Source organism: Hippocampus guttulatus, chromosome 20 (assembly GCF_054856545.1).
Source record: "Hippocampus guttulatus isolate MCC_2025c chromosome 20, RoL_Hgut_1.0, whole genome shotgun sequence".
Classification (NCBI taxonomy): domain Eukaryota; kingdom Metazoa; phylum Chordata; class Actinopteri; order Syngnathiformes; family Syngnathidae; genus Hippocampus; species Hippocampus guttulatus.
The window spans coordinates 4415148-4438117 of NC_141280.1; the positions used below are offsets into that span (position 1 = coordinate 4415148).

At 42.9% G+C, this 22970-nt stretch overlaps 3 protein-coding genes and 1 non-coding gene across 5 annotated transcripts; 1 reads left to right on the top strand and 3 right to left on the bottom strand.

Annotated features, from left to right (window-relative positions):
* Positions 1 to 5041: 5041 nt before the first annotated feature.
* Positions 5042 to 12453, bottom strand: cpsf2 (cleavage and polyadenylation specific factor 2). Of its 2 annotated transcripts, none has more exons than XM_086100925.1 (15): positions 12211 to 12453; positions 11849 to 12022; positions 11386 to 11545; positions 11195 to 11300; positions 10929 to 11058; positions 10590 to 10705; positions 10015 to 10202; positions 9646 to 9936; positions 9014 to 9114; positions 8504 to 8707; positions 8266 to 8418; positions 7963 to 8185; positions 7067 to 7381; positions 5875 to 6009; positions 5042 to 5409 (listed from the first exon to the last, which is right to left on the bottom strand). In XM_086100925.1, exons 2-15 carry the CDS (start codon positions 11995 to 11997, stop codon positions 5317 to 5319), a joined length of 2364 nt encoding a protein of 787 aa, XP_085957051.1. In that variant the 5' UTR covers positions 11998 to 12022; positions 12211 to 12453; the 3' UTR covers positions 5042 to 5316. The 2 variants fall into 2 exon arrangements, with proteins under 2 accessions (XP_085957051.1, XP_085957052.1); XM_086100926.1 differs by having other exon boundaries at positions 12316 to 12452.
* Positions 12454 to 12665: 212 nt separating this feature from the next.
* Positions 12666 to 13635, top strand: ndufb1 (NADH:ubiquinone oxidoreductase subunit B1). The gene is made up of 3 exons (XM_086101074.1): positions 12666 to 12748; positions 13234 to 13378; positions 13457 to 13635. Exons 2-3 carry the CDS (start codon positions 13239 to 13241, stop codon positions 13491 to 13493), a joined length of 177 nt encoding a protein of 58 aa, XP_085957200.1. The 5' UTR covers positions 12666 to 12748; positions 13234 to 13238; the 3' UTR covers positions 13494 to 13635.
* Positions 13629 to 17969, bottom strand: riox1 (ribosomal oxygenase 1). Its single transcript, XM_086101073.1, has 15 exons — positions 17838 to 17969; positions 17411 to 17545; positions 17175 to 17311; positions 16820 to 16919; positions 16597 to 16710; positions 16408 to 16514; positions 16222 to 16329; positions 15895 to 15929; positions 15642 to 15820; positions 15320 to 15424; positions 15104 to 15245; positions 14853 to 14973; positions 14672 to 14771; positions 14509 to 14595; positions 13629 to 14405 (listed from the first exon to the last, which is right to left on the bottom strand). Exons 1-15 carry the CDS (start codon positions 17922 to 17924, stop codon positions 14346 to 14348), a joined length of 1617 nt encoding a protein of 538 aa, XP_085957199.1. The 5' UTR covers positions 17925 to 17969; the 3' UTR covers positions 13629 to 14345.
* A 372-nt stretch (positions 17970 to 18341) lies between these two features.
* Positions 18342 to 18414, bottom strand: trnak-cuu (transfer RNA lysine (anticodon CUU)). Its single transcript has one exon. It is a non-coding gene; the product is annotated as a tRNA-Lys (tRNA).
* Between the last annotated feature and the right edge of the window lie 4556 nt (positions 18415 to 22970).

The following is a 22970-nucleotide window of genomic DNA, read 5'->3' on the forward strand; positions in this document are numbered from 1 at the left end:
TGTTCCACTACGGGTTCCTCACGTAGGGTTGCGGATGAGCCGGAGCTTATCCCAGCTGACTTTCGCCAAGGGGGTCTTCACTGAACTGATCTCCAGCCACTACTCTTGTCATTCTGTCGCGCTACTAACTTGGCCAAGTAGCGACCTATTATATAAACACGCACAATGCACAAACATATAATGCGTCAATGACCCTTTAACAGTAATGAAAGCAGCAACTGTACATGACAGCAATACATTCCGTCCTTGACGTGACTTCGGAGTGTCTTTGCGTTGGGTTCGGATTATGCAAGAGACAAAAGGGACAGCGGAAATATAATACGTCCTTTAACCGTGTTGCATGAGAGCCATATTATGCTACGCTATCCCATAAATAAGCTGATTCTGCTCGGGCGTGCGCACGCCCGAGATGCATAGCTGACCAAATGACACGTGGCCCAAAAAAAAAGCAAATATAACACCTTCCATGATGGGGGGCTGGCATCGCATTTGATGCTTTTCTCATGAATCGAGCAGACAGATGGAGGCACGACGATCTCTTTGTTCCCCCCCCCACACAACCTGTCTACTTTTTAAAATCGAGGCCCTCTCTGGCCAACGGCTGGTGCTGGAAGAACAGTACATGCTTGGCATCCTCCGGAGAGCTTTGGATTTTTGCTCCTTGGAAAGACTTCTCAGTTAACGGCAAGTCAAAAAAAAATTTAATATTCATTATGAGTGTTGAACAATCTGTGGCTGTCTTGTCGCTTTATTTGTATGCCCGCACAGGTGTGACGGGTAAACATGGCAGAAAACAGACCCGTCTGACTATTCTTGAGTTGTCGTCTGGGCTGCTGTCGTTGTTTCTAGAGCAAATAAGACAGCAAGTATCATGTTTGTCAATGAACATTCCGAGGATGAATCTAGGTTCTGTCATCGATTTTATCATTGACTTGTATAGGTTAAAGGTCACGTTAACAGTGGAGAAGGTTTTAAAATGACGATTGCTGGTGCCATCGGACCAGAGCACGCATGCAAACAAACGCTGACTAGCCGGGATGGATTAACGCTCTTCTGTTTGGGCTCCCGTCATTCTCACACGGACATCATTCAGCGGCAATGATTCAGCCCTCCCAACATGGCCTTGTGTCATGCAACGGTGGTCCGCAGGCGTAAACACACCCACACCCGCAGCCACAGCCAGCTAATCTTCGTTCTGCTCTCCGGCTATGAATTAATCATCGGCAGGGTCTCCTCGCATCTCTCAAGGTTGTGTCAGTCGTGTCACATCACATACGGTCGGGTCCGTGTGATGTGCGGAGCGCACGGACGGGGAGGGCCCCGGACAGGTTGTGTTCTGTTGACCGTCTGGAAGTGTTTGTGTGTGAATGTCAGTATAAGAGTGTGTGCACCTAACTTCCCTGTCTTTGTGGATTTTAAGATGACGTCGGAGCTAAATGTAAACGGGCAAACACTTGGAATCATGGAGATCAAGTCGAGCCTCATGAATGACAAATCAAAGAAAAGGTTTCACAAGTTTTAGCCAAGCAAGTCCCAAGTTGAAATTGTCTTGACTGGAGTCCCCCCACCCGCACGTCAGCAACATGCCTCGAGTTGTGGAACAAGGAACTGCTCAGGTTTGTTTTGCTCCGAGAGGGAGAAGAATGTAAGGAAAACAGTTTCACATGATTTGGCCCTAAAAAAAAAAAAAAAAAAAAAAAAAGCCACTGACTGGCGACCACTCCTGCCTCTCATTCTAAATTAGGTAGGGTAAACTCACCCTCAATTCTCATGATGACAAGCCGTATTAAAAAAAAATAAATAAATGAAAAGACTTGTGATTGGTAATTTGGTGAAAAGATGTTTCTATTTTTGCGCGCGAACAACGAATGGGACATCTCGAAACTACAATTTCATCATTTGAGATTAAAACGATTATATCACATTGTGCGGCTAAGGCATATCCGATTTTGAAGGGGATTAGGGTGCTGAGGCAGAAAAGAGGAATAACCAAACATGAAAACTTTCCACACGATTAACATTTGGGCAGATTTACAAGATGCTTTCCTATTATTTAGCGCGGGATTTCATGTGCCTTATGCTAGGTTTGAATGTTTTGTGACGACATAAGAAAAAAAAAAAAGCATCCACTTTCAGATGATTATGTCAGCGGCATAAAGTGGTCTGCTTAGTGAGGAGAAAAGGGATTATATTCCATCTATCCTCCACACAAAAGGAAAGAGCTACCCACTCTGCAGATCCTCCGATGAGATGACTACACTTTTTCGGTTGTATTCAAGCCCAGTTTTGCGGCCAAGGGCGAGCCAATACGGAGCTACACTATCTGTGATTGCTCTGACAGGTTGCGTCGTTCCAAAAAAGGGTCTCTAGGGGGCAGAGTGAGCCCTGGAGAGGGGTGGGGGGGGGGGGGGGCTTTCTGCAGTTTGCTCACCGGGTTTAGCCGCTTGTTACATTAAAACAGGGGACTTCTGTGACAGAGTCAGCATTATGAAAACTAAGAGGATTAGCTGATGGACATTTCTGGCGTGGCTGGTCAATTATCGAAATGAAAAGCAGTGACGGCATTGGCAAAGGGATGGCGTGCTCGGTTACAATCTAGCCATGCCCCACCCCCCACCCCCAATTCCTTACTGTGGCCTCTTCATATTGCTCAGCTCTTCACAGCAGCGAGAGTGAACAAATAATTGAAAGGCACAATCGGTGCGTTTCTGCGTGACGTCTTGTGTGTGAGCCATGGATTAAAACAGAGCATTTAAATTTTAATGTCCCTAAAGTGCAAAACTGTATGTTATGCAACTGTCAAAACACGCTTGCACGACAGCCAGTCATCCGTGCTGGAATCTAACTCCTCCAACCATGTGCATGATCACACACACACATCACACACCCCACACAAACACACGCATCACACATACATCACACACACTCGCTTTCTCTCCTTTCCTTTCCTCCCTCCCTCACCCGACTCAACTTTTGTTGTCCCGTTTGAGTGTCGCCCCTCGTCATCACACCCGGGGCACGTGCAAGGTTCGTGAGAAGTGGCGGTGATCAAGAGGAGCGGATGGCGATGATTTAAGAGTCTTGTCATTTTGAGGCATCAACTTGTTTCTACCCTATTAGAGGCCATATTGCCATCGCTTTGTGTAAGTCTTTTGAAGACCTCCCTTTGAGGTTCTCTGCTACATCACCTAACACTTCACCTGATCAGGCGTCTGTTGATTTAAGGTCTCTGCTCCAACAGACAGATAGAGGTTCATTGGCTGAAAGAGGTGTCACACATTTGATGGTGTCTGATAGCAACCAAACAGCAATTTATGACCGCCTAAACATTTCTTTCCCCCATTATGCAAAGTTGACACATTGATAAGACCGTGTGTCAAAAGAGAGAGGTTACAAATAATGTGCACTTGCTAGGAGAACGTCAATCTCACAATTTACGGAGCTACGCTGGGGATTCGCACGGTGCCGTGAATCTAATCAATCAAGTCAAAGCGTAACCCCAGCTGCCGGCTGCCCACGTGACCGTTCCCCGTCCTCTCGCCATCGACAAGCTCTCTTATCACCCATCTTTTTAATACACTGCCGTGTCCAAAAATAGATAAGGAAAGCGAGCTCAAATCTGTTTGGCTGCAGCAATCCCAAAATGATAAACGAGAAGGGCTAATCCGAGCTAGCGGCACGACAGCGGCCGCAAGGTCTTTTCCAGCCCACTTGTCTCTTCGGGCGACAACGTCATACTATGTTTCACATGAACCTGCCGCACGAGAACGCTTGACACCGTCTGCAAGAAACAGACGGAAATGTCTCTATCTGCAGGTGGAGGATGTGGTTTGGGTTTGTCATCCATCTATTCATGATCCAAGCTGCTTATCCTCACGAGGGTCGCGGGCGTGCTGGAGCCTATCCCAGTCATGTTAGGGCAGTAGGCGGGGACACCCTCTCAACTGGTTGCCAGCCAATGGCAGGGCACGCATACAAACAATTATTCACACTCGCAGTCACACCAAGGGACAGTTTAGAGTGTTCCGTCAACCTACCATGTATATTTTTAGAATGTGGGAGGGAGCCAGAGTACCTCAAGAAAACCAACGTAGACATCGGGAAAACATGCAAACTCCACACAGGAGGGCCGCAGCCCGGTATTGAACGGACATGCTAAGCAGTCAACCATCGTGCAGCCAGTACGCATGCAATTCATTTTGATTTGGATTGCGCCACATCACAAAAGGCACAGGTCACTTTACATATGGAGCAGGTCTATCCCGTCTCACATGTTAAGAGACCAACTGAATTTAGAGTTGCGTGTCTTGAGTGTTGTGTAACGTTGTGCCGCAACATGCCAGGCAGCATTGAACTCATCTGCACTCTATTTCCTTCCAAAAAGCTGACATTTGAGATTATAGTTCTGTATTTAAAAAAAAAAAAAAAAAAAAAAAAAAAGCAACACTAGCTGCTTTCACACTAGCCATCTAAGTTGACATTTTCCCAAGATTTGCCCAACTTGCCTGTGTGTAAGACAGTTGGTTCTTCAACTGGGGTTCTGTAAGCTGAATCTTGGGGTCCGCAAAATCATTTGCAATAAATGATCTCATTATTTTACCTTTGGGGAGAGGCTCGCCAATAAAACAAACATAAAGCAATTACTTCTCCCTATCTTAGCTTTGGGCTACCGGTAATTAAAAGCGCTGATATGATTTTGATGTATCATCACTTAAATCAACATTACTACATGAACAAAGCCGACTGGGGCACAGGGGCTGGTAGGTGTAATTTAAGGTTGTATTCGTATTATTTTTTTATATGACTTTAGTCCCCTCAAATTAATCAAGTACTGTTTATTTGGCTGAATCCATGATAGACACATTTTACCTCTGCACCCTTTTTTTTTTAACTCATCTCCAAATGATTGGGCCTCTCAGTCCATTTTAAATGTGGCCCTTGAGCTCAAAAGCTCGCACACCCCTAGTGTATAAAGTACCATACTTGTGATGTGGCTTTTACAGACAAACTATTGTTTGTGCATCTGAGACAAATACAGAAATTCAGACTAGGAACATTTTGTATTTACTGTCAAAATGAAGTGGAGAGGTATCTCTTGTCACATACAGAGATCAGTCAGTATAAAACAAACAAAACAAAAGAACAGCATCCTCCCAATGTCATCTAGAAATAAAGAATGGAATATAAAATAAAGTGAAACTGTACAATGGATGTATTGGGGACTCAGCTGGAGGTACCCAAGGGTGCAGCGGAGGGTCCTCTCCTCTGCGTAGAGTCCTCCCTCGTAAGGGATGGCCTCGGTGGTGGCTGCTGCTGCTATACGACAGCATACTGCTGATACAGCAGCTCCCGGATCTTATAGTAGTCATCGCACAAGCAGCCTTCCAGGCCGATGCGTCCCGCCTCCGTCTGGATAAAGACCAGAAAAATGCGAGACCTCAATTTCACCTTTGATACACATGCAGTCTTACGCGGCACGTAAACTAAAGGGATGTTCACCGGTTTGACATCAAAGCATCAGACGCTTCAAGTTTTCTCCGCTTTCATTGCACTTGACGCCGACTGTTCCGAGAGTCTCTTTGAGTTCATGTTCTGGGTTGCATCTATTTTAAGTTCTTGTCAATTATACATTTTCATGTTGATGTCCTGGTTTGCTCCTGCTTTTCCTTTTATTTGACTTGTTCAGTTTCACTTGTGGTGGGTTTTATTTTATTTTTTTCCTTTTCCTGAGGCGAGACGCTTCATAAGCCTCTGGGTTCTCTGCCCTACTTTGGCAAATTGTGCTTTTTGTTTAGTTAATGTTCTGTTTCATTAATAAACACTTTTTTCATCAATCAAATAAAATGGTGAGAGTAAAAAAAAAAGATCACTCACTCTGCGGACAGCCACTAGGTTGTTGCACACCAACACTCCTCCCACAAATTCAGCCTGGATGCCCTCCCTGAGAAGGACCTGTTTGAAGTCGGACAGGCGGGGCTCGTTGATGAACACCGACTGATGTCCGGGCACCTGGATGGAGCACAGAGCCGCGGTACAGCAGTTGGACATTAACTCCAAGGACAGGCTGGATTGGTTTTATGCCCTTGTGAATGCATTACGTTAATACGAATAAAAACGGTCTTAAGTCAATGCGACAATTTATAGCAACAAGACATAGCGGACGCCCCTGTACAAGCACTGTATCAAATAATCTGCCTTCATCAAGATGAAAGATGATAATGTTCCTTTTTGACTGAGACTGTCACAGGGGTACTCATTTAACAATATCGCTGTGGTTTTCGTCGGCTGTAATGCATCATAGGGAGAGCCCTTGCTGAGATTTCTGACTGCCGCGTAACTAAATGATGTGACCGCACTCTATAACTTGTGACCCACAAGAAGGGACTTTTCATAATTGAAATGTGTGTTTGTGTGTGTGAGTGCGCTTGTGTGAAAAGGGGAAAATATCACACTCCCGTTAAGCACACAAAAGAGCATTGTTGGGAAGGAATTTCAAGTCATTAATGTGAGACCTTTTTACAAGCAAGATCAAAAAGTCATCCGTTGCTTGGAGTTTCTCCTTGGGTTGAGGTTAATTTGCATGAAAAGCAAAATGAACTGAAATTAAGTCAGTCTAGCCTGAGAGGCCAAGGAGACGGCCCCCGGAGAAGATACATTGACAGACGCGGGAAAAATAATTGAAAGGGCTCTGTTAATGAGAGGGGGGGAAAAAAACACCTGGGTCACTGACATGACTTGAAATCAAGTAATGGCAGAGGAATAGTAAAGTCACTGAGAAATTAACCAGTGGAAGTCAAACATCTCTTTTCAATTGTTGTTCAACAGAATCCTAAAAAAAAAAAAAAATGTTGCACAACCTAATGAGGCAACACCGGCACACATACTTCAGTTTATGGCGGAGTTCTGTTTCTATGGCCGTGGTGTAATTAGTTTGCAATTAATAAAATCACACAAATATCCAAATAAGGTTTAAAATAAAACTATGGTGACTACTGAGACTGAAATTGAGTCTTGTGACTACAGAAACCTGGTTTAAAAAAATTATTTAAAAAATCAGTTCACTCGCCTCGTGTGAGGGCAGCGGCTCCAGCGTGGGAATGACATCACTCTCCTCTGTCGGCTCCTTCTCGTCCTCTCCAAACAAGTTCTTCATGGCCCGCTGAGCCGCCACCATTGCGGCACTGTTATCAATACCGAGGTCGGGTGCGGTGTCCATGGGTAGCTCGGCGTCGTCGGGCTCCTCCTTTGTGCCCTCCTCCAGCATCACGCCTGTGTCGACTTTTACCACACGCATGTCCAGCACGCCGTCAATCCACGCCAACTCGGTGTCTTTGGCCTTGCAGAACTGCAGGGAGCTCACCAGGAAGTCTTTTAACCGCACCTTCAGCGCAAAACAAAAGGTCGGTGCACTGGGGCCTTGACTTACAGGTTTAATTTCTTCCGTTACCAAAATCGTAACTCAATCACGCTTGAATGCCAAATCATTTTCTCCAATAAAATTTGAAATGTTATTAATCTGTTGCACCCCCCACACCGAAATATTTTGTGTGTATTCAATAGTAATCATTCTATGATTTTCCCAATCAAACCAGTAATCCTTGCATTAATTAGCACCCAAGTCCAGAGTGTTTCAAACAAAACTTCGCTCCCTCTTTTATGCTATTGATGAGTTAATTGTTGTTTATTTCATTTTGTTTCGTCATTAAACAATACTAAATAAACAACAATCGTTGGTTTATAAACACATTTTTTTTAAAATACTATTTTGTAATATACTTTTAAGTAGTGGCGCCCTCTGCTGGTTGCTACTATTAAACCCATTACATCCCAAATATGTTAACGAGCTGTCATTCCGCAATGTAACCAGAGAGAGATTAATTAGAAAATTCTAATTGACCAAGAATCAATAAGTTGACCTATCAGCCCCATCGCTAGCTGGAGAACAGGATACACCGAGCTGACCTGGTAGATGTGCGTCTCGCTGGTGGCGTCCACGGTCTCCTGCAGTTTGGGTGTGTACACCTTGAGATCCTTGCTGAAAGCCTTGCAGGACTCAGCCAGGTCCAGACTGGCCTCAGGAGGCCCGTGGACAATCACCAGCTGCCTGGGCTTCATCTGGTTGATGATCTTCTTGATTGAATCACCGTCGGAGCGACCTTCGTAGTCTATGTATGTTATTCTGGCTCTACAAGGGCAGAATTATGTTTGAAAAAAATGATGTTCCTTGGATTTTAAACTGCCGAGTTCAAGTTGGTGATCACTCACCTGATTTCAAGATTCTCAATACTAGATACGCATTTTGTGGGAACAACAGAGAGGTCCTGGTCCATCGGCTCATCGCCATTGGTCAAGCCGGATTCCAGTTTGCTTTTTTCCTCCTCGGCCGCTTGCAGCTCAGGAACCAGAAAATCTTCAATCCTGCAATCAAAAAGGACGACCGACTGATACATAATAGCTCGACTTCTATTTTCCAAAGGTTGCGGCAATCTCGTCAACGGGATACCTGATGATCTCTCCGTACTCGTCCCATTTGATCCTTTCCTCGTGTGTTGGGAACATTGGGTAGGACTTCTTGGCTTGCTTGAAGAAACTGCCTTTACGGTTTCCTTCGCCCTTCATCATCAAGTCGTGGTGTTTGGTTTTTACCACCGTCGGCTGATCCAGGTCTTCGTCCAAGTCACTCTCGTCGCTGGAGTCCACATCCACCCTGCAAGAGTGCCGGCGTCAAGTGTCAGCTTTGTCCATGCTGAAGCGTTAACTGTTAATATTTTCAAATCCACACACATTGAAACATTCAAACCGGCATTTGGATTGGCTCAATCGCACACACTCAACATGCCGAAAATATGATGCAATGTCTGAGATGCAGCCAAATTGCCGCTCATCTCGAAGAAATGAATTCATTCTGGACCTTATAGTTGCTGTGCATATTTTAAAGTTCTGTTATTTTCACCTTTTGAAAAATGTCTTATTTTCCCAATTATAGAATCGCTTCACTACAAACCCGACTTACTCCTTTGCCTGTTCCAGTTTCTTCGCCGCTTCTTTCTTTAATTTGTCATTTTCAAGGTACTCTTCAAGCTCCTTTCCTTCAAGCTTCACTCTTTTTCTCACCTGTCAGGACAAACAACAGAGCAACACATGTGGTTGTTTTATCAATTTTATCTTTAAAAAAAAAAACATTTTTTGGCTCATCACCAATATTTATACTGGCAAAACCAAGGACTACCAAATACTGGGTGACACCGGTTTGCTCACTTGCATTGTTACTGTGTCTTAATAATATTTCAGAGTCGCCACTTTGCTGCAACAGCCCAGTTTATCTCTGCACTCAACTCTTCACGCAAACAAAATTCTCTATTCGCTGTGGCCAACGGCTGCATGCCAAAAACTTAATGCCAGGAGACCCCCCGCCCCCTTTACTCTGTTTTGGTTGTCTCTTAACATGCACTATTCCCAATGATGCCTTCAACGCAGCATTGTTTTTGCCCTTTCTGGTGTGACTTATTTTTAACTGCAAATCGGACTTGAAATTGGCGGTGAACTTACACGCGATTATATACACTTGAGTTTAAAGCGGCAATAAAAACTCCGCAGGGACAAATGGAAATCTCCTCTGAACATATTCATCATGTTCCTTCTTACCTCCAGATCCAGCATCTTCTCTTCCGGGTGGTCAATGAGGTAGCGGGCCAATGTGCCAGGAGTGGTACGATAAGTCAGGATGACCGAGTGTTTGCTGTCTTGACACCACTTGATAAAGAGTTCTCGAGAAAAGCCAGACTCCAGGTCCGGTTGGCTGCACAGCACCACTTTAGGGTTGGGAACCCGAGCCAGGTCGGCCAAACTGTGGCAGAGGGTCAAATGACGGAACTGGAAAGGGTTATTCCTCTTGTCCTCGAAACACCTCATCAGCTTGTCGCTCATCCACTCCACCTGAGATACAATTGTGCATCAACATCCTGTTGTTGCATTGAACCTGACAAGCAAGAAAACTGAAGGCAAGACCGATACCTGGGACTTTGAAAACTCCACAACATTGTAGCTGACATTGTTAAGTAGGGCGAGTGGGTAAGCTCCGAGCCCGGCATCTTTTGTCCTCCAAATCTGGTCCAGGAGCTGAGCCAGCTCCAACACCCGCCCAGCTGTATCCACAGCGATAAGCACGTTACCATCCCCACGGAGTGTCTCCATTACGTTGGCTTTGCAGGGAGGTAATAAAAGGGACAGAGATGAGGAAAAATACGTTTAAGACCTTGCTTATAATTTTGACATTTTTTTTCAGTATACAGAAAGCATCATTTATCAACGTATACAATAGTGGATTGAATGAAACTTTTCTTTTTTTTTTCAGGTCCAAGCATTCTTCCACTAGACTGTACAACATAACTGTAATCAACTTGTGTAACCAGATCTCATACTATTTTTGTTTGGTGGTGTGCCTGAATTTTTTTTAATCTTTTTTTTGTTTTAATCTGTCCTGGCTCAATCATGGGAAACACGTGACAAGATCAAGCAAGCAGAAAAAGGAGCATTTTGCAATACAACAGTCACAATACAATTGTTACCTTAACAATTACAGTACTTACTGAGTAGCTGTTCATCTCTTTGTTTGCGGCGGGGTTGTACATATGCAGCATTGAAGGAGTCAGTAATGAGCAAGGATGGTCGACTGATGCTCTCCATAGTGCAGCCATTCAGGTGGCTAAAAATAGAAAATCAACCAAAGTCGGTACAGCAAGAGAATAACTATCCAACTCGCCGTCCATTTTTAATCGTGCTTGTTGTCATTAGGCTTGCTAGCGAGCTGGAGATCTTAGCTGAGGCGAGAGGCAAGGTACACCCTGGACTGGTCACCAGTTTAACCATTCGCATTCAAAGCGATGTTCACTTTTGTGCCTCGACATGCAACATTTATCCCTTCTTACATTTCTCTTTTGTGGTTGAAGTCCACAGCATAAACAACCTCCTCCTCCCCATCTTTCACAATCTTCCAAATGGTCCCACCAATCATGTGACCGGCAGGAAGTGGTGTAATTGAAAGACCATGTCCTTTTCCTATCAGAGAGGAAGAAATGATGATTACATTGCATGCAGTATAAATAATGGCCCTGGTAAGGGGTGTCGTGACTATAACCACTGTAGCGAGTCCAACTTTTAGGCCAACAAATATTAATAACACAATTTAACTCACCTTTCAGATTGACTATCTGCGAATACTTTAACTGCTGAATCTTATCAAAAGCACTGTCCACATCATCAAGGGTAAACAGAGTGAAATCTTCGCTGTTGTTTCGTGACTAATTAGGGAAAAGAGATGAAAAATGAATTAATACTGTATGCAAAACTCAGCTGTATGTAAATGCACCTGTGAATCCTTCTCACCTGATACAGGTCATACATGAACATTTGACCCATCTTGTAGACCGGAATCGTTGCATATATGGTACAATTCAAACCCAATTTACCCACAGCATACGGCAAAGCTCCAAGGTGTATAGGATCAGGATGGGAGAGAAGCACGGCGTCAACCTGATGAACATGCCTGCAAGAACAATTATAGATAGCCCACAGGTTACGCGCGACTCCATATGCTTGTCCAAACCATCTCAATCTGGCAACTGTCGCTTTTTGTCTGTTGAGCTCATTCCTGATCCTGTCTGTTGAGCTCATTCCTGATCCTGTCTCTCCTCGTGACTGCCAAGGAAAATCTCAGTCTATTCACTTTTGCCACCTACATTGTTATCGCTACCATATCAATACCATACAGTATGGCTGGCTTCACGACCGTCCTATAAAACCGATTTTTCTACCTTCCTTCTAAATATAAGACAAGTAATCCAATTACCGCTTTATGGCATCGATGATGTCCATTGAGAAGTTCTCGTCCCAGCCACAATCCAAAAGGAAGCGGAATTCATCCACCTGTAGAAGGTAGCAGAGGGCGGACTCCTCCTGAACCCCTGACAAAGCTGTCAGTTTGATAATGGACGTCATCGTGGCTCTCTCTCTTGTCTTCACGCTGTAAAAACAATACATGTATTACAACCTCAAGCATAGAATTACGAGCTACACTGACCAAGTGCGTGTCTGGAAAGACACAAAAAGGAAGCTATCGTTATTTAAAACTGTATCGGCCTAGAATGTAATTGTAAATCATTCAACTTTAGCCACTAATTAGTAAATACATTAGGGTAAAAACATACTCACACAATTGCGGGTCACGCTTCAACAACTACCCGGTAAGTCTACTCGCTAGCTGCATTTACGCTTCTGCGTGCGCTACGTAAAATAACCTCGAGATTTTAAACGTACCATTCATTGAGATAACATTTAGATTTAAATATTCATTGGGGTGGTTGAACAAGCAAATAATTATGATATTCTTCTTTAATGTTTCTTTTAGGACATTTTTGCTAGCGTCGTAGCATCACCACGAGCAGCCATGTTTGCCGCTGCATCATATGTCAAAGTGCATGAGAGCCTACTAACTCGCTATCAGATATTGACTAATATTATAAACAATAACGAATTGATTTAGTTTCCATAAAATTATTGGATGGACCTTTTAGAGACTAAATTTATAAATAGAGATTCTGGAATCGCTAAAGACATATTCTTATGTATTATTTTGATACCTACAATTTGCTAAAACACCCACTCATGTCGGCGCAGATGGTGTATTCCAATGTCCTCTGTCTGGTGAGTGAATAGCAGAAGGCCGTACATAGCTTTCTGTGAACAAAAGGTAACTTTTTAAAAATATAAGATACACGTTTTCTCTGTGACTATTAACCTCCTTAAAATTGCTGTCATAATTATGCTCTAATTATTGTAATACTATAAGATTATAATATGATTATTGCACATAGTGCTAGGCCATTAGCTATCGATACATTCATTTTCAAGACCGTTTATCCTGAACGGGGTCACGATAAGCTAAACAATTTTAAATGATCGGCACTGTAGCCCTTCTAAAATGTACTCCAGGTGAGCCTTGTTTGACTGCTCGTTCTCTCCGATCTCACTTCTACGATTGCGTCAAGGTAGAAATGGCCACCGGTCATGCAGATGATTGCTACAATGTCATGCTATATACAGTAATTTATGTGTATGGCATCACATAAATCAACATACTGTATATTTTGCTGTGATTCGTTATCGTTCCTATATTTTGACTCAAGAATGTCAAGATTCTTACGAAAGTCTGACTGGTTCTTATTGTATTTGCAGCAAGCATGGTCAACTTTGTTACTTTCGCCCGTGAACACTGGATGAACTTGCTGGTGCCCATGGGCTTTGTGATCGGGTGGTACCTCGACAAGCAACAGGACAAGAAGCTGACCGCTTTCAGGAACAAAAGTCTTTTATACAGCAGGTTGGATTCTACATTATATTTTGAGGTTGTCTCTCAAAGCAAATGTGTTGATTGCCTTCATATTTCTATTCTCTGCAGGGAGCTGAAGCCTGGCGAGGAGGTGACTTGGAAATAGACTTCTTCACCCCAGTGTTTGTCCACTATGCGCGCAGTGTGAATGGCTGATGGGTGATACTGAAATAAGAATATTTAAAAAGACTCATGTGTCTTTATTTTTGAGTTGTATCAACCAACAATAAATGTACTTTCCCATCAAACTCGGTTTTATTTTTATTTTAAAAAAAATACTTATGACATTTGTGTCACTTAGCTCAAACTGTAACATCCCAACTTGTACACAGGGTAAAGTACAAGAGCATTTAAGCTCCACCAAAAAAAGAATGCTTTGAGAATAAAGTCATAAATAAGAATAAATGTATTTAAAAAAAATGTAAATTAGCTCATAACCTGTAGTGTGAATGGTACGCTCGAGCTTCTAATGTAAGAGCTACCGAAAATGGATGATAAAAACAAGTAATAGTCTGTTTTTTTTTTTTTTTTTTTTAAAACAATGTCAGTTTAATGTAACAAATTATCTACTCCACAGAAAAATGTACACAAACTGAAGTGGCCTCTTGCTGAGTTACCATTATGAATCACAATTTTTTTAAACATTCAAAATCACGACGTTACTGGATGAATATGTGTCATGTTTTTAGAGATGTACAGCAGCTGCTGGTCTAAACCATAACCGTGAAAAACTGCAGCCACACATTTAAATTTCTTGATTACCGCAATATTATGACTTACTTTTCATCTGGGCCTTAATACTCCTTCATCGGAGAGCAAGCATACTTACGATGTGATTCAGCAATCAATTGGAAAGCATCTGGAGATTCCTGTTTGGTGATTGTGTACAGTATTTCGACTACTACATAATCCCATTTTTTAATTCTTCAAATTCGGTTTTCCGAAGGATGTGAAGCCACTACTGAAATGATTCCATTCGGATGACCCCCTTCTTAAAAAGCAGCTTGGCCAAAGAGATCTGGTGAGGAACAGAAGAGCAGGTACATGAGCAACATCCGACCCATCATTGTCTGTACCTTGATACAAAAATTCTCCATTTTAGGAGCAAGAAAAACACACACCTTTTCCTGTAAAGAATCACACGGGAAACTGCCCACACTCACAAATTCAGGATATGAGTGGATCAGAAACTCGACTGCATCTGTGTACTGGAGGAAAGAAATAATTTTAGAAGAATTACATTTACAAAGTTAAAGGCAAAGGTCAGATTAGTTCTGCGTGTACCTCAGGTTTTATTTCAAAGCTTTTCGGCTCCTCTTTGTGATAAACTCTGGAGTTGTCGGTGGTGTAGTAAAGATGGACGGCATCTCCATCACTGCATAACCTTCGGCATTAAGAAATGCCAAAACTGTGTAAGCTGAAAATCGCTTGTTTACATACATTCTGTTCGGGTAAGTCAAATTACCGGGCACATCCTGCTCGGAGGAGTCCGACCCGGGTCTGGCTTGTGATATATGCGCCTGCATTCCTTACGCGCCCTTCCTCCCACCGAGCAGGTGCTCCGTGCACACTGCCAGCTGCTTCCTCTGCAGGAGGGGCGAGTTCAAACAGAGCTGGGATCAGTCACATGCTCAGAAACTGCAGTAATTCAAGTATAATTGCGTCGGTGCTAGAACAAATTTACATTGAGAACCGTAGTACAGAAAAAGGGCTCACCTGCTGTGAGCTTCGGCGGCAAGCAGTCATGAAGGAACTCTCTGGCTTTAAGATCCACAGCGGCGTCAACTGCAACAAAATTCCTCAACTTGTTCATGAGGTTGTCGATTTTGGAGAAGAACTCGGCCCTCCGTGGATCATCCTACAAGAGAGCAAACAAGGCCGAGTTGGGATAAAAGCACGTGCGAAATGTTGACGTCGGGTGAAGAGGCGCACCTTGTCAGAGTTTTGAACACCCATGTAGGAGATGTAATCCAGAGGTAAGCCTTGTCTGAATTCGACATCCTCCTCCATTGCGATTTCAAGAGCGGTAGGGACCATCTGGAAAGAGAACCGTAAGGTGCCACTCCATCTCCAAAATAGTCACCAAACAACAACAAAAAAAGACTTGTGCATATTATTGTTAATTTTCTATTGCGATTGTCCTTATTGGGGTCAAAACGTTGAGTGGTTTCACCTTACTGTATTTTTGTTCGGTTCGTGTCACCTCGAGACTTCTAGTTTATTGTATTTGTTTACTGTGATGCAAGTACATTACCTTCAGCAGCAAATCTCCCCAGCTGTTCTTCTGGTAGGAGGAGATGGTGATATGCAGGGAGTGCACATCAGGGAGGCAGTCGCCCTGGTGGATGAACCCTCTGGGAAAGTAGAGCAGATCTCCTGCCTCCAGCACGACTTCCAAAATGGGCTTCCCAATCTCTGCCTGGTTAAAGTTTGCTGGAAATACAAAAACACCACCACTAAGACAAGTAGGATCTACTGTTTTGTGTTGTTGTACTAGGCGTACTTACGGCTTGAAAGCACAGGCAAGACTTCATCGTCTGACCTGAAGGGAAGTTACAACACAATGTGAACAAATCTTGCATCTCAGCTGACAAATTATTAAATACAATTTTTTTATACACCATGGCTCTCAGCAATGAATATGATTCCGCTTGAAGAATTGTAACTTTTTCTTGTAAAGCTACAGCTTTATCCACATAATAGAAACACGTTTTATATAACTTCATGCAATAGTATGGCTTTATGTTACTCCAAAGTCACCAACAGTTGGATCATAATCATTGCGCCTCTTTCAATGCAGTGTCTGTATTTCATCTTATTTTGTGTCATCTCACCTTGGGTTGTAGACCCTCCAGTGCTTCTTTCCCTCCAGCTGAATCACAAATGCCTCAATGTCATCATAATGTGGGGCGAATCCTTGTGTGCCGGGCGGCGTCAGGTAGCTGAGGTGGGGAAAAAAAAAAAATCACAAGGATTTAAACCTAATCTTCCATCGTGCCCCGAGGAGATGTCCTACTCACACATTAGCGCCTGCCATGCTGCCAAAATGCTCCTGCAAGATGGACAGCACATTCCACACGGTGGAGGAGAACGCCTGAGGATTCAGCATACGAAGAGAGCAGCCATTCTGGGAAAATTGCCATATTTTTCGCATTTAAAGATGAAAGTGTTTCTAAAAATGTGAATAACAATGGTATGTATTAACATACCTCATAGAAGTCCCAAACAGTGTATGGCAGTGCTCTACCGGGAGGGTTGTGTGTTTCCCTCTTGCCATCTGTGTAGCTTGTGACATCTAGATTCACGCCATACTGAACATCCTCCTTTTTAAAAAAGAAAAAGAAAAATGGCACCAGAAGAAGTGGTTTAAGGTTTCGGTCTTGCGAATTAAAAGCGAACACTGAATCATATGGGGCTGTCTTTGATTTTTACCTGTCGAAGAATGCGATCAAATTCTTCTGTGGAGAATATTCCCTTGTAGTAGTTGGGATTTTTACGCTGAACAAGGACAGGTTTCTTTTCCCATGTTTCCCTTGGAGATGAAAACAAGAATGGTATTTGAATACATACTTGACATGCAAAGGAATATTGGTCGATGAATTGATCTAATCAAATGTATTTGGCACTTTTGCACTGGAATTCCAGATGGCAGTAAGAAAAACAAAGAAAAACTTGTTTCGAACTGTATAAGTGTAGAGGTGGAGGGGTCATTGTGGATTTTAAGGCCATAACACAGAGCCAAAGTACAAAGGATGGTCAAATTTTGCAAAACAATTTATCCATCTACCTGAAGAAGGCCTTGGTGGGAATAGGGTTGATCAGCCACTGGAAAAGCATGCTGGCACGCTGCTTGCTGTTGTTCATCTGTGCCAACTCAGCTAGTAACACATTTAGTGCCTCTTCACCCGCCTTTACAGACTCCGGCTGTGTTTGAAACATAAAAACTCTTTATATACTGTATATATATGACAGAGAGGGCAACACATCCTCAAAAGGTTGTATCAATTTAAGTTTGAGTCTCACTTCAGCCATCTCCTGGATTCCAACCTCTGCTGCATGATTCTTGGCTTTCATTTTCTTCTTTTTACTTTGTGTTGCGATATTATTAGAAATTACGCTTGCAACGTCATTCCCTCTTTTCCTTTTCTTCGATGCCGTCTGGAAAATACAACAAGATTTAAAAGAGGGCATGCAGCATAAAAATACGTATAAAACCATGGGAGCATATAACTACATGCATTCATCTGGAGTGTGAAATGGAGAGTACTATTACTCTGCAGAAAATTTAAAAAAGGATGCCAATGGCTACATTGACCATTGGTAGATTGGGCATTAAAATGTTTTACGTCACGTTACCAACACCAGACCTGGTGCATCGTTAGAAGAGCACAATGGCTCAGATGTAAAAATCTAAACCACCTAAAAAAATGTTTTTCTTTTTCTCTTTTACCTGCAATGAACGCTTCTTAGGAGAAGATGGCAATTGAGTTGGTAGCGTTTGATACATGGAGAAAGCTGACATGTGTTTTCGCTCCATTTCGTACCGTGGACAATGATGTCATCAAACAGCGACTTGCTTCGTGTCTTCTTCGGCTAAAATTCAGTAAATTTGCACTTTGACATTTTTTCTTGCGCCCTCATTGGGACTCCATAGATACTACATGTGCTGTCCATGTAAAATTCCTCTTCTCTAATTCCTAATTTAGAGTCAGAATCTTTATTGTCATTACACAATGCGCATAATCTGTGTTTTACTTCCTACATTTTATTTAAAAAAATAATCATAAACAACATCCTCCGTCACGTTGCATTTTTATGGTTAAAAAAACACTAGCAGAAGGGAATGGGTTGCATTTTCAAGCAGAGGGGGAGGAAAATATGCTTTTTCATACCAAAAAACAACTGTAGAAGGAAAGGGGTTGAAATGTGAAAACAGAGAAGAAGAAAAATTTTACGCCCAACGTGGGGCTCGAACCCACGACCCTGAGATTAAGAGTCTCATGCTCTACCGACTGAGCTAGCCGGGCGATACATATAAAGCAGATCAATAACAAAAATAATATTTAAACCAAAATTGAGGGCCAGCATGGGAAATATTTAATTGTTAATTCCGATGAAAACCTCATATCAGTTGCTCCTATGTCCATTCAATTGGTGAATTCACACTCCACAGAACACTGCAGTACCATTCATAACCAGAAGATGACAGATTTTCACTATTTGTTCTAGTACGTGGTGCTACGGGACTGATTTCCCACAATGCATAGCGGCACAGCGTCGCCGCTGTTTGTGCTGCGGTAGCAGCAACAATGCAGTTTTTAATGAAGATGGTGTGAGCTCCTCTGCTACACGATCCCTCACATTAATTCGTTCCATATTAACACACCTGGAGGATGTACGAGTAAGTAAACCTGCGGAGTGTTTTGGACAACACGTTGAACCTGCAGGATCAGGAGGGGTGAGTAGCAACTGAAGCTAACATTGCTGGGCCAGTCAAGAGGACAGAGCATCATGCATAATGTTGTGACCAGTCCTGGCGATAACAGGCTAACCTTAGTAGCTAGATGAGACTTTATGTTTTGCCTTAATGTATATGTCACGACCAGCATATTTTATGTTTGTTGATTCCGACGTGGTTACAGTTCAATGACGGTGGACTTATCGGAGGCTAATATGGAAGGCTGCTGGTGTTACGCAGCCGAGACGTGTGTGTGTGTGTATTGAAGGCACTCATCGATCGAACCACATCGGTGTGCTCATATGCATGTGGATTTTGCATCCATTGTTTATGAACACTATATGTTTTTTTTCTAACACCATGTCCGCTTTAGTCCACTAAGTCACAACAATTTCCTATAAAAAGCACATATTTCTTTGCTAGCAAACATATATTTGGGGGGATTATTAAGATTGAGTATACTGTATTCAAGAGCTGCAGCTCTAAATCACTTCAATAAAGGCGTTGCGGTGACTTCAGAAGTTTTCTACTTTAATAAGAACTCCCTGAAGTCCATAGAGCTCACAGCACCATAGACGCAATGTTGTAAGTCAGACTGCATCGTGAAAAAAAACACTATAGATTTTTCTCAATGTCCCGATTGACATTGTGTGTCTTTCAAAATCGATCTCACTCTTGTCACAGTGCAGACCAATGGCAGCATCAGCACTCCGCTGTAATCTTCCATTATGGTTAGCATAAACAGGGATGCTGATCATTAGATCAGGAGGAAATGAACAAATTCCATTGACCTTCACCGTTGTGAAACAAATAAGAGATGAGTTTGAATATGTTGCAATCGATTACCTAACATATCCCATTCGTAAATGACTTACATGAAGTCACAATCGAACAAAAACCAATGTGCTTTTTATTTGGGAAGAAAAGAAAAAAATAATGTTGAAAAGTAAATGTCTTGTTTGACAGAGTTAACCTAACACTAAAATTCAATTAGTAAGCATGATGGCATGTTCTGATCTTTCAAAATAAACCCACACAACAGTGAGCGGTGAAGAAATGAAAATAACCCAAATGTTAACATTGCATACAGTTTAGTTGACCTGGACTGACTCTTCCCTTCCCTTGATTTAAATAAAAGATTGAATGGCCTCCCTGCCAGGTTTGATTTGGCTTTTTCTCAACATGTAAAATTACATAAATAAATAAAAAACGTCTGTCCAGGTTGGAAGAATACAGGCAGCTGAATGAGAACACAGCAGCCATCGTTAATATTGTGGTGAACAAAAGACGATTCCGTTTGCATCGGTTTTCAGTCATCACACGCCTCACTATACAACCAGAATGTGGGCTGCTGTAGCCGAAAGAACAGCTGCAAGAAGGAAGACGGGATAGGATTTATTTTTTTTTGAGCTGCCATCTGCCATCCTCGACGCTGACTGATTCACCAAATGCAGCTGCTGCCTACTTGCATGGCCTTGCCCTCAGAAACCACAGAATCGTAGCTAAGCTCTCTTCCTGTTTAAACAAACATCTGTTTTCAGAGATTGGAGACTTTTGCGGCCAGCCTGTTCCGTGTCATTGGTGTCAGAACGGCAGCCATTTGTTTCATAATGATTATTTCTGATGCCAACAGTTGTAACTTCCGATAAAGTGCGTGAGCTGAAACAAGCAAAGGAAATTGGCATCAGATGTCTTGGGTTTTGATGATGTGACTCAACGCCATCTCCTCACAGCACCACTCCTGCCGGTCAGGAAGCAAAATATGTCAGCTGATGCCTTTTCCACACAGTCATCTTTTTCTCGCTAGCATTTGTAACACTTCATGCTCAAATTAAAATAATGCACTTTGTTGTGAGGCATGAGTGTCTTTTCTTGGTTTCCTGGAGTATGCTATGAACAGTTCTGCTTTTCACAGTATTGTCACATGCAAACTAGATTAACAATACAGTCAATTTGTAATGTGGTCATGCTGAAGTTAAAATAAATCCTGCGTTCAGTAATGCACAAAAATGAAATAAAAGTGACAAAAATTGAACCAGGTTAAAAACTCAATCAATATCGCATCAACAGCACCAACCACAATGCAGAATCTGTGAGTCAGTCTTCCATGAACAAACCGTCAAGAAATGTTTATTTATTTATTTTTTACTCTTGTTGCACACAAGTGAGGGCGCAGACACGGGTGGTTAAGTTGGAGCCAGTTGGCGAATATTCAGGTCATAACTCTGTCATGTTAAGAACTAATCACCCTGGCTCCCCTCCCACGATCCATCAGTGTACAGGAAGATGAAGCTTCCGAGGGGTTCTGGCAGCTGTTGTCGGGCCTTCGTCAATCTGTTCCGGTCCCGTTTGTTTGGCTAGCAGAGCCTCTCAAGAGGATTCTGCAACGACGCCCGCCGCCATGGGCAAGATAACGTCGTTTATTTTGCAGAAGGAGCGTTTGACAAAAGGCCATTGGAAGAGTAAATCGATTTCACGAGAGCAAAGGTAACATTTGCTTCCATCTGGTGATTAAGATAAGATCAGATAAGATAAGATAACTTTTTTGGATCCGTTTTAATAGTTTGAAGGGTGTTGTCTTCAAATCTGATTTCGATTAATCCACTGATTTGAATGCATTAACTGTCGTCACAATATAAAGGAGAACGTGTCGAAAAAGTCAGCTCGCTCATGTCACGGGCTAAACGTATCAGCGCAAAATTCCCATCACGCTTTGAAGTCTGACCCCGTTGTCTGTTGTGTCTGATGTGGATTCTTGTCACAGGCTGTAGGTACAAATTGTTGAGTCATGGCTTCACCAGCTGCTACCCTTTGCCAAGTGTCCTTTGGAACTCCACCCTTCCCCAGCAGTTACCTCCACATTTTCTCCCGAGTGAGCGACTCGTCGCCATGTCCTCTCCCAGTTAATGACGACAAGGGTATACTGCAAAAGCAATGAGCCAGCAAGGACACAAATTCTCGAGGGTCGTATGGAGTCCCAGCAGACAGGATGACATTTTGTTGTTTAGGCAGGTCACCTCCAGAAGCCAGATTTCATTTTGTATTCTTTTTATGTGAGATGTTCAATCAGCCTGCGGCTCAGTCCTGAGCTGTAAAAAAAAAAACATTTTGTCTGAACCGTGAAAAAGTGACTGATCTCATGAGTTAAAATCTGTTGGAGGTTTGGGTTAAAGGTAAAAAACTATTTCTCAAATGTTTTATACAGTCTCGATATATTGAGGACTTAATGCAGGTTGATCTTGACCGCTTTTTTCATGAAAGGAATAATATGAACCATCATCTTGATATTTTAGACTCCATGTCTCTACCTCGTGGAACCTTGCTACTCGGGGTCTAATAATAAAAAAAAAAAAACAAGCTCCGTGATCTTCCCATCAGACCGCCAATCCTCCTCTGCTTCCCGTTTCTTACCTCCAGTGCTCTGAGGCGGGAGGGAGAAAAAAAATTGTCATCTCAAGAGGCCGCACACTCATTTCACCTGCTACTCCCTCTGTCTTCCCCGCATGGGGACGGATAATGCTGCCAGTGTAATCTAACTAACTATAATTCAAACTACACATTGCTGCTCTTCTTGCTTTTCTTTCACGAGAGAAATTCGAGGACTGTATCAGAACGTCCTGCCGTTATGCAGGGACATTGTTCAAACATTCACGCGGGCATTTTGTCCTCAATGGTCTGCCAACCTGGAAGCGGCGTTCGTCTTTTGTTCTTGCCAATCATGACTCATACGTTGCGCAAATCATACGCTCGCCCCGCTCCGTTGTTGAGCTTGAACTGCGGCTTTTGCTTGTGCACGAATTGAAACTGGGTAGTTTATTCGGGGCGGCTCGCTGTTTGCCATTTCTCTCAACGCGTTGCTATGCTAATCACAATCGCTTGGCAATGAGATTGCCGACCTTGCTTCGGCTTCTCGTGAAACCGCCAAAGATATTTCATCTTGACGGTCATTAATTCCGAATGTCTCTCTTTTCCCGTGCGGTATAGTGATTACGCAGGATGCCCTCCCCGATGCAAGCGTTCACGATATTGATTGATTGTTTTTGACGGAGGCGGCCCGGTAGTCCAGTGGTTAGCACGTCGGCTTCACAGTGCAGAGGTACCGGGTTCGATTCCAGCTCCGGCCTC

Bases quoted from the DNA above. Each gene is read 5' to 3' on its own strand.
- cpsf2 (XM_086100925.1), bottom strand. From the start codon at position 11,997: ATGACGTCCATTATCAAACTGACAGCTTTGTCAGGGGTTCAGGAGGAG. The intron at 8,419-8,503 runs GTATCCCGTTGA...TTTTGATTGCAG, and splicing joins GAGTACGGAGAGATCATCAG to GATTGAAGATTTTCTGGTTC. The intron at 6,010-7,066 runs GCGAGTGAACTG...TGCTCCATCCAG, and splicing joins AGCCGCTGCCCTCACACGAG to GTGCCCGGACATCAGTCGGT.
- ndufb1 (XM_086101074.1), top strand. From the start codon at position 13,239: ATGGTCAACTTTGTTACTTTCGCCCGTGAACACTGGATGAACTTGCTG. The intron at 13,379-13,456 runs GTTGGATTCTAC...TATTCTCTGCAG, and splicing joins AAAAGTCTTTTATACAGCAG to GGAGCTGAAGCCTGGCGAGG.
- riox1 (XM_086101073.1), bottom strand. From the start codon at position 17,924: ATGGAGCGAAAACACATGTCAGCTTTCTCCATGTATCAAACGCTACCA. The intron at 17,312-17,410 runs GTGAGACTCAAA...TTTCAAACACAG, and splicing joins GAATCCAGGAGATGGCTGAA to CCGGAGTCTGTAAAGGCGGG. The intron at 16,920-17,174 runs GTAGATGGATAA...TTCATCTCCAAG, and splicing joins CCCACCAAGGCCTTCTTCAG to GGAAACATGGGAAAAGAAAC.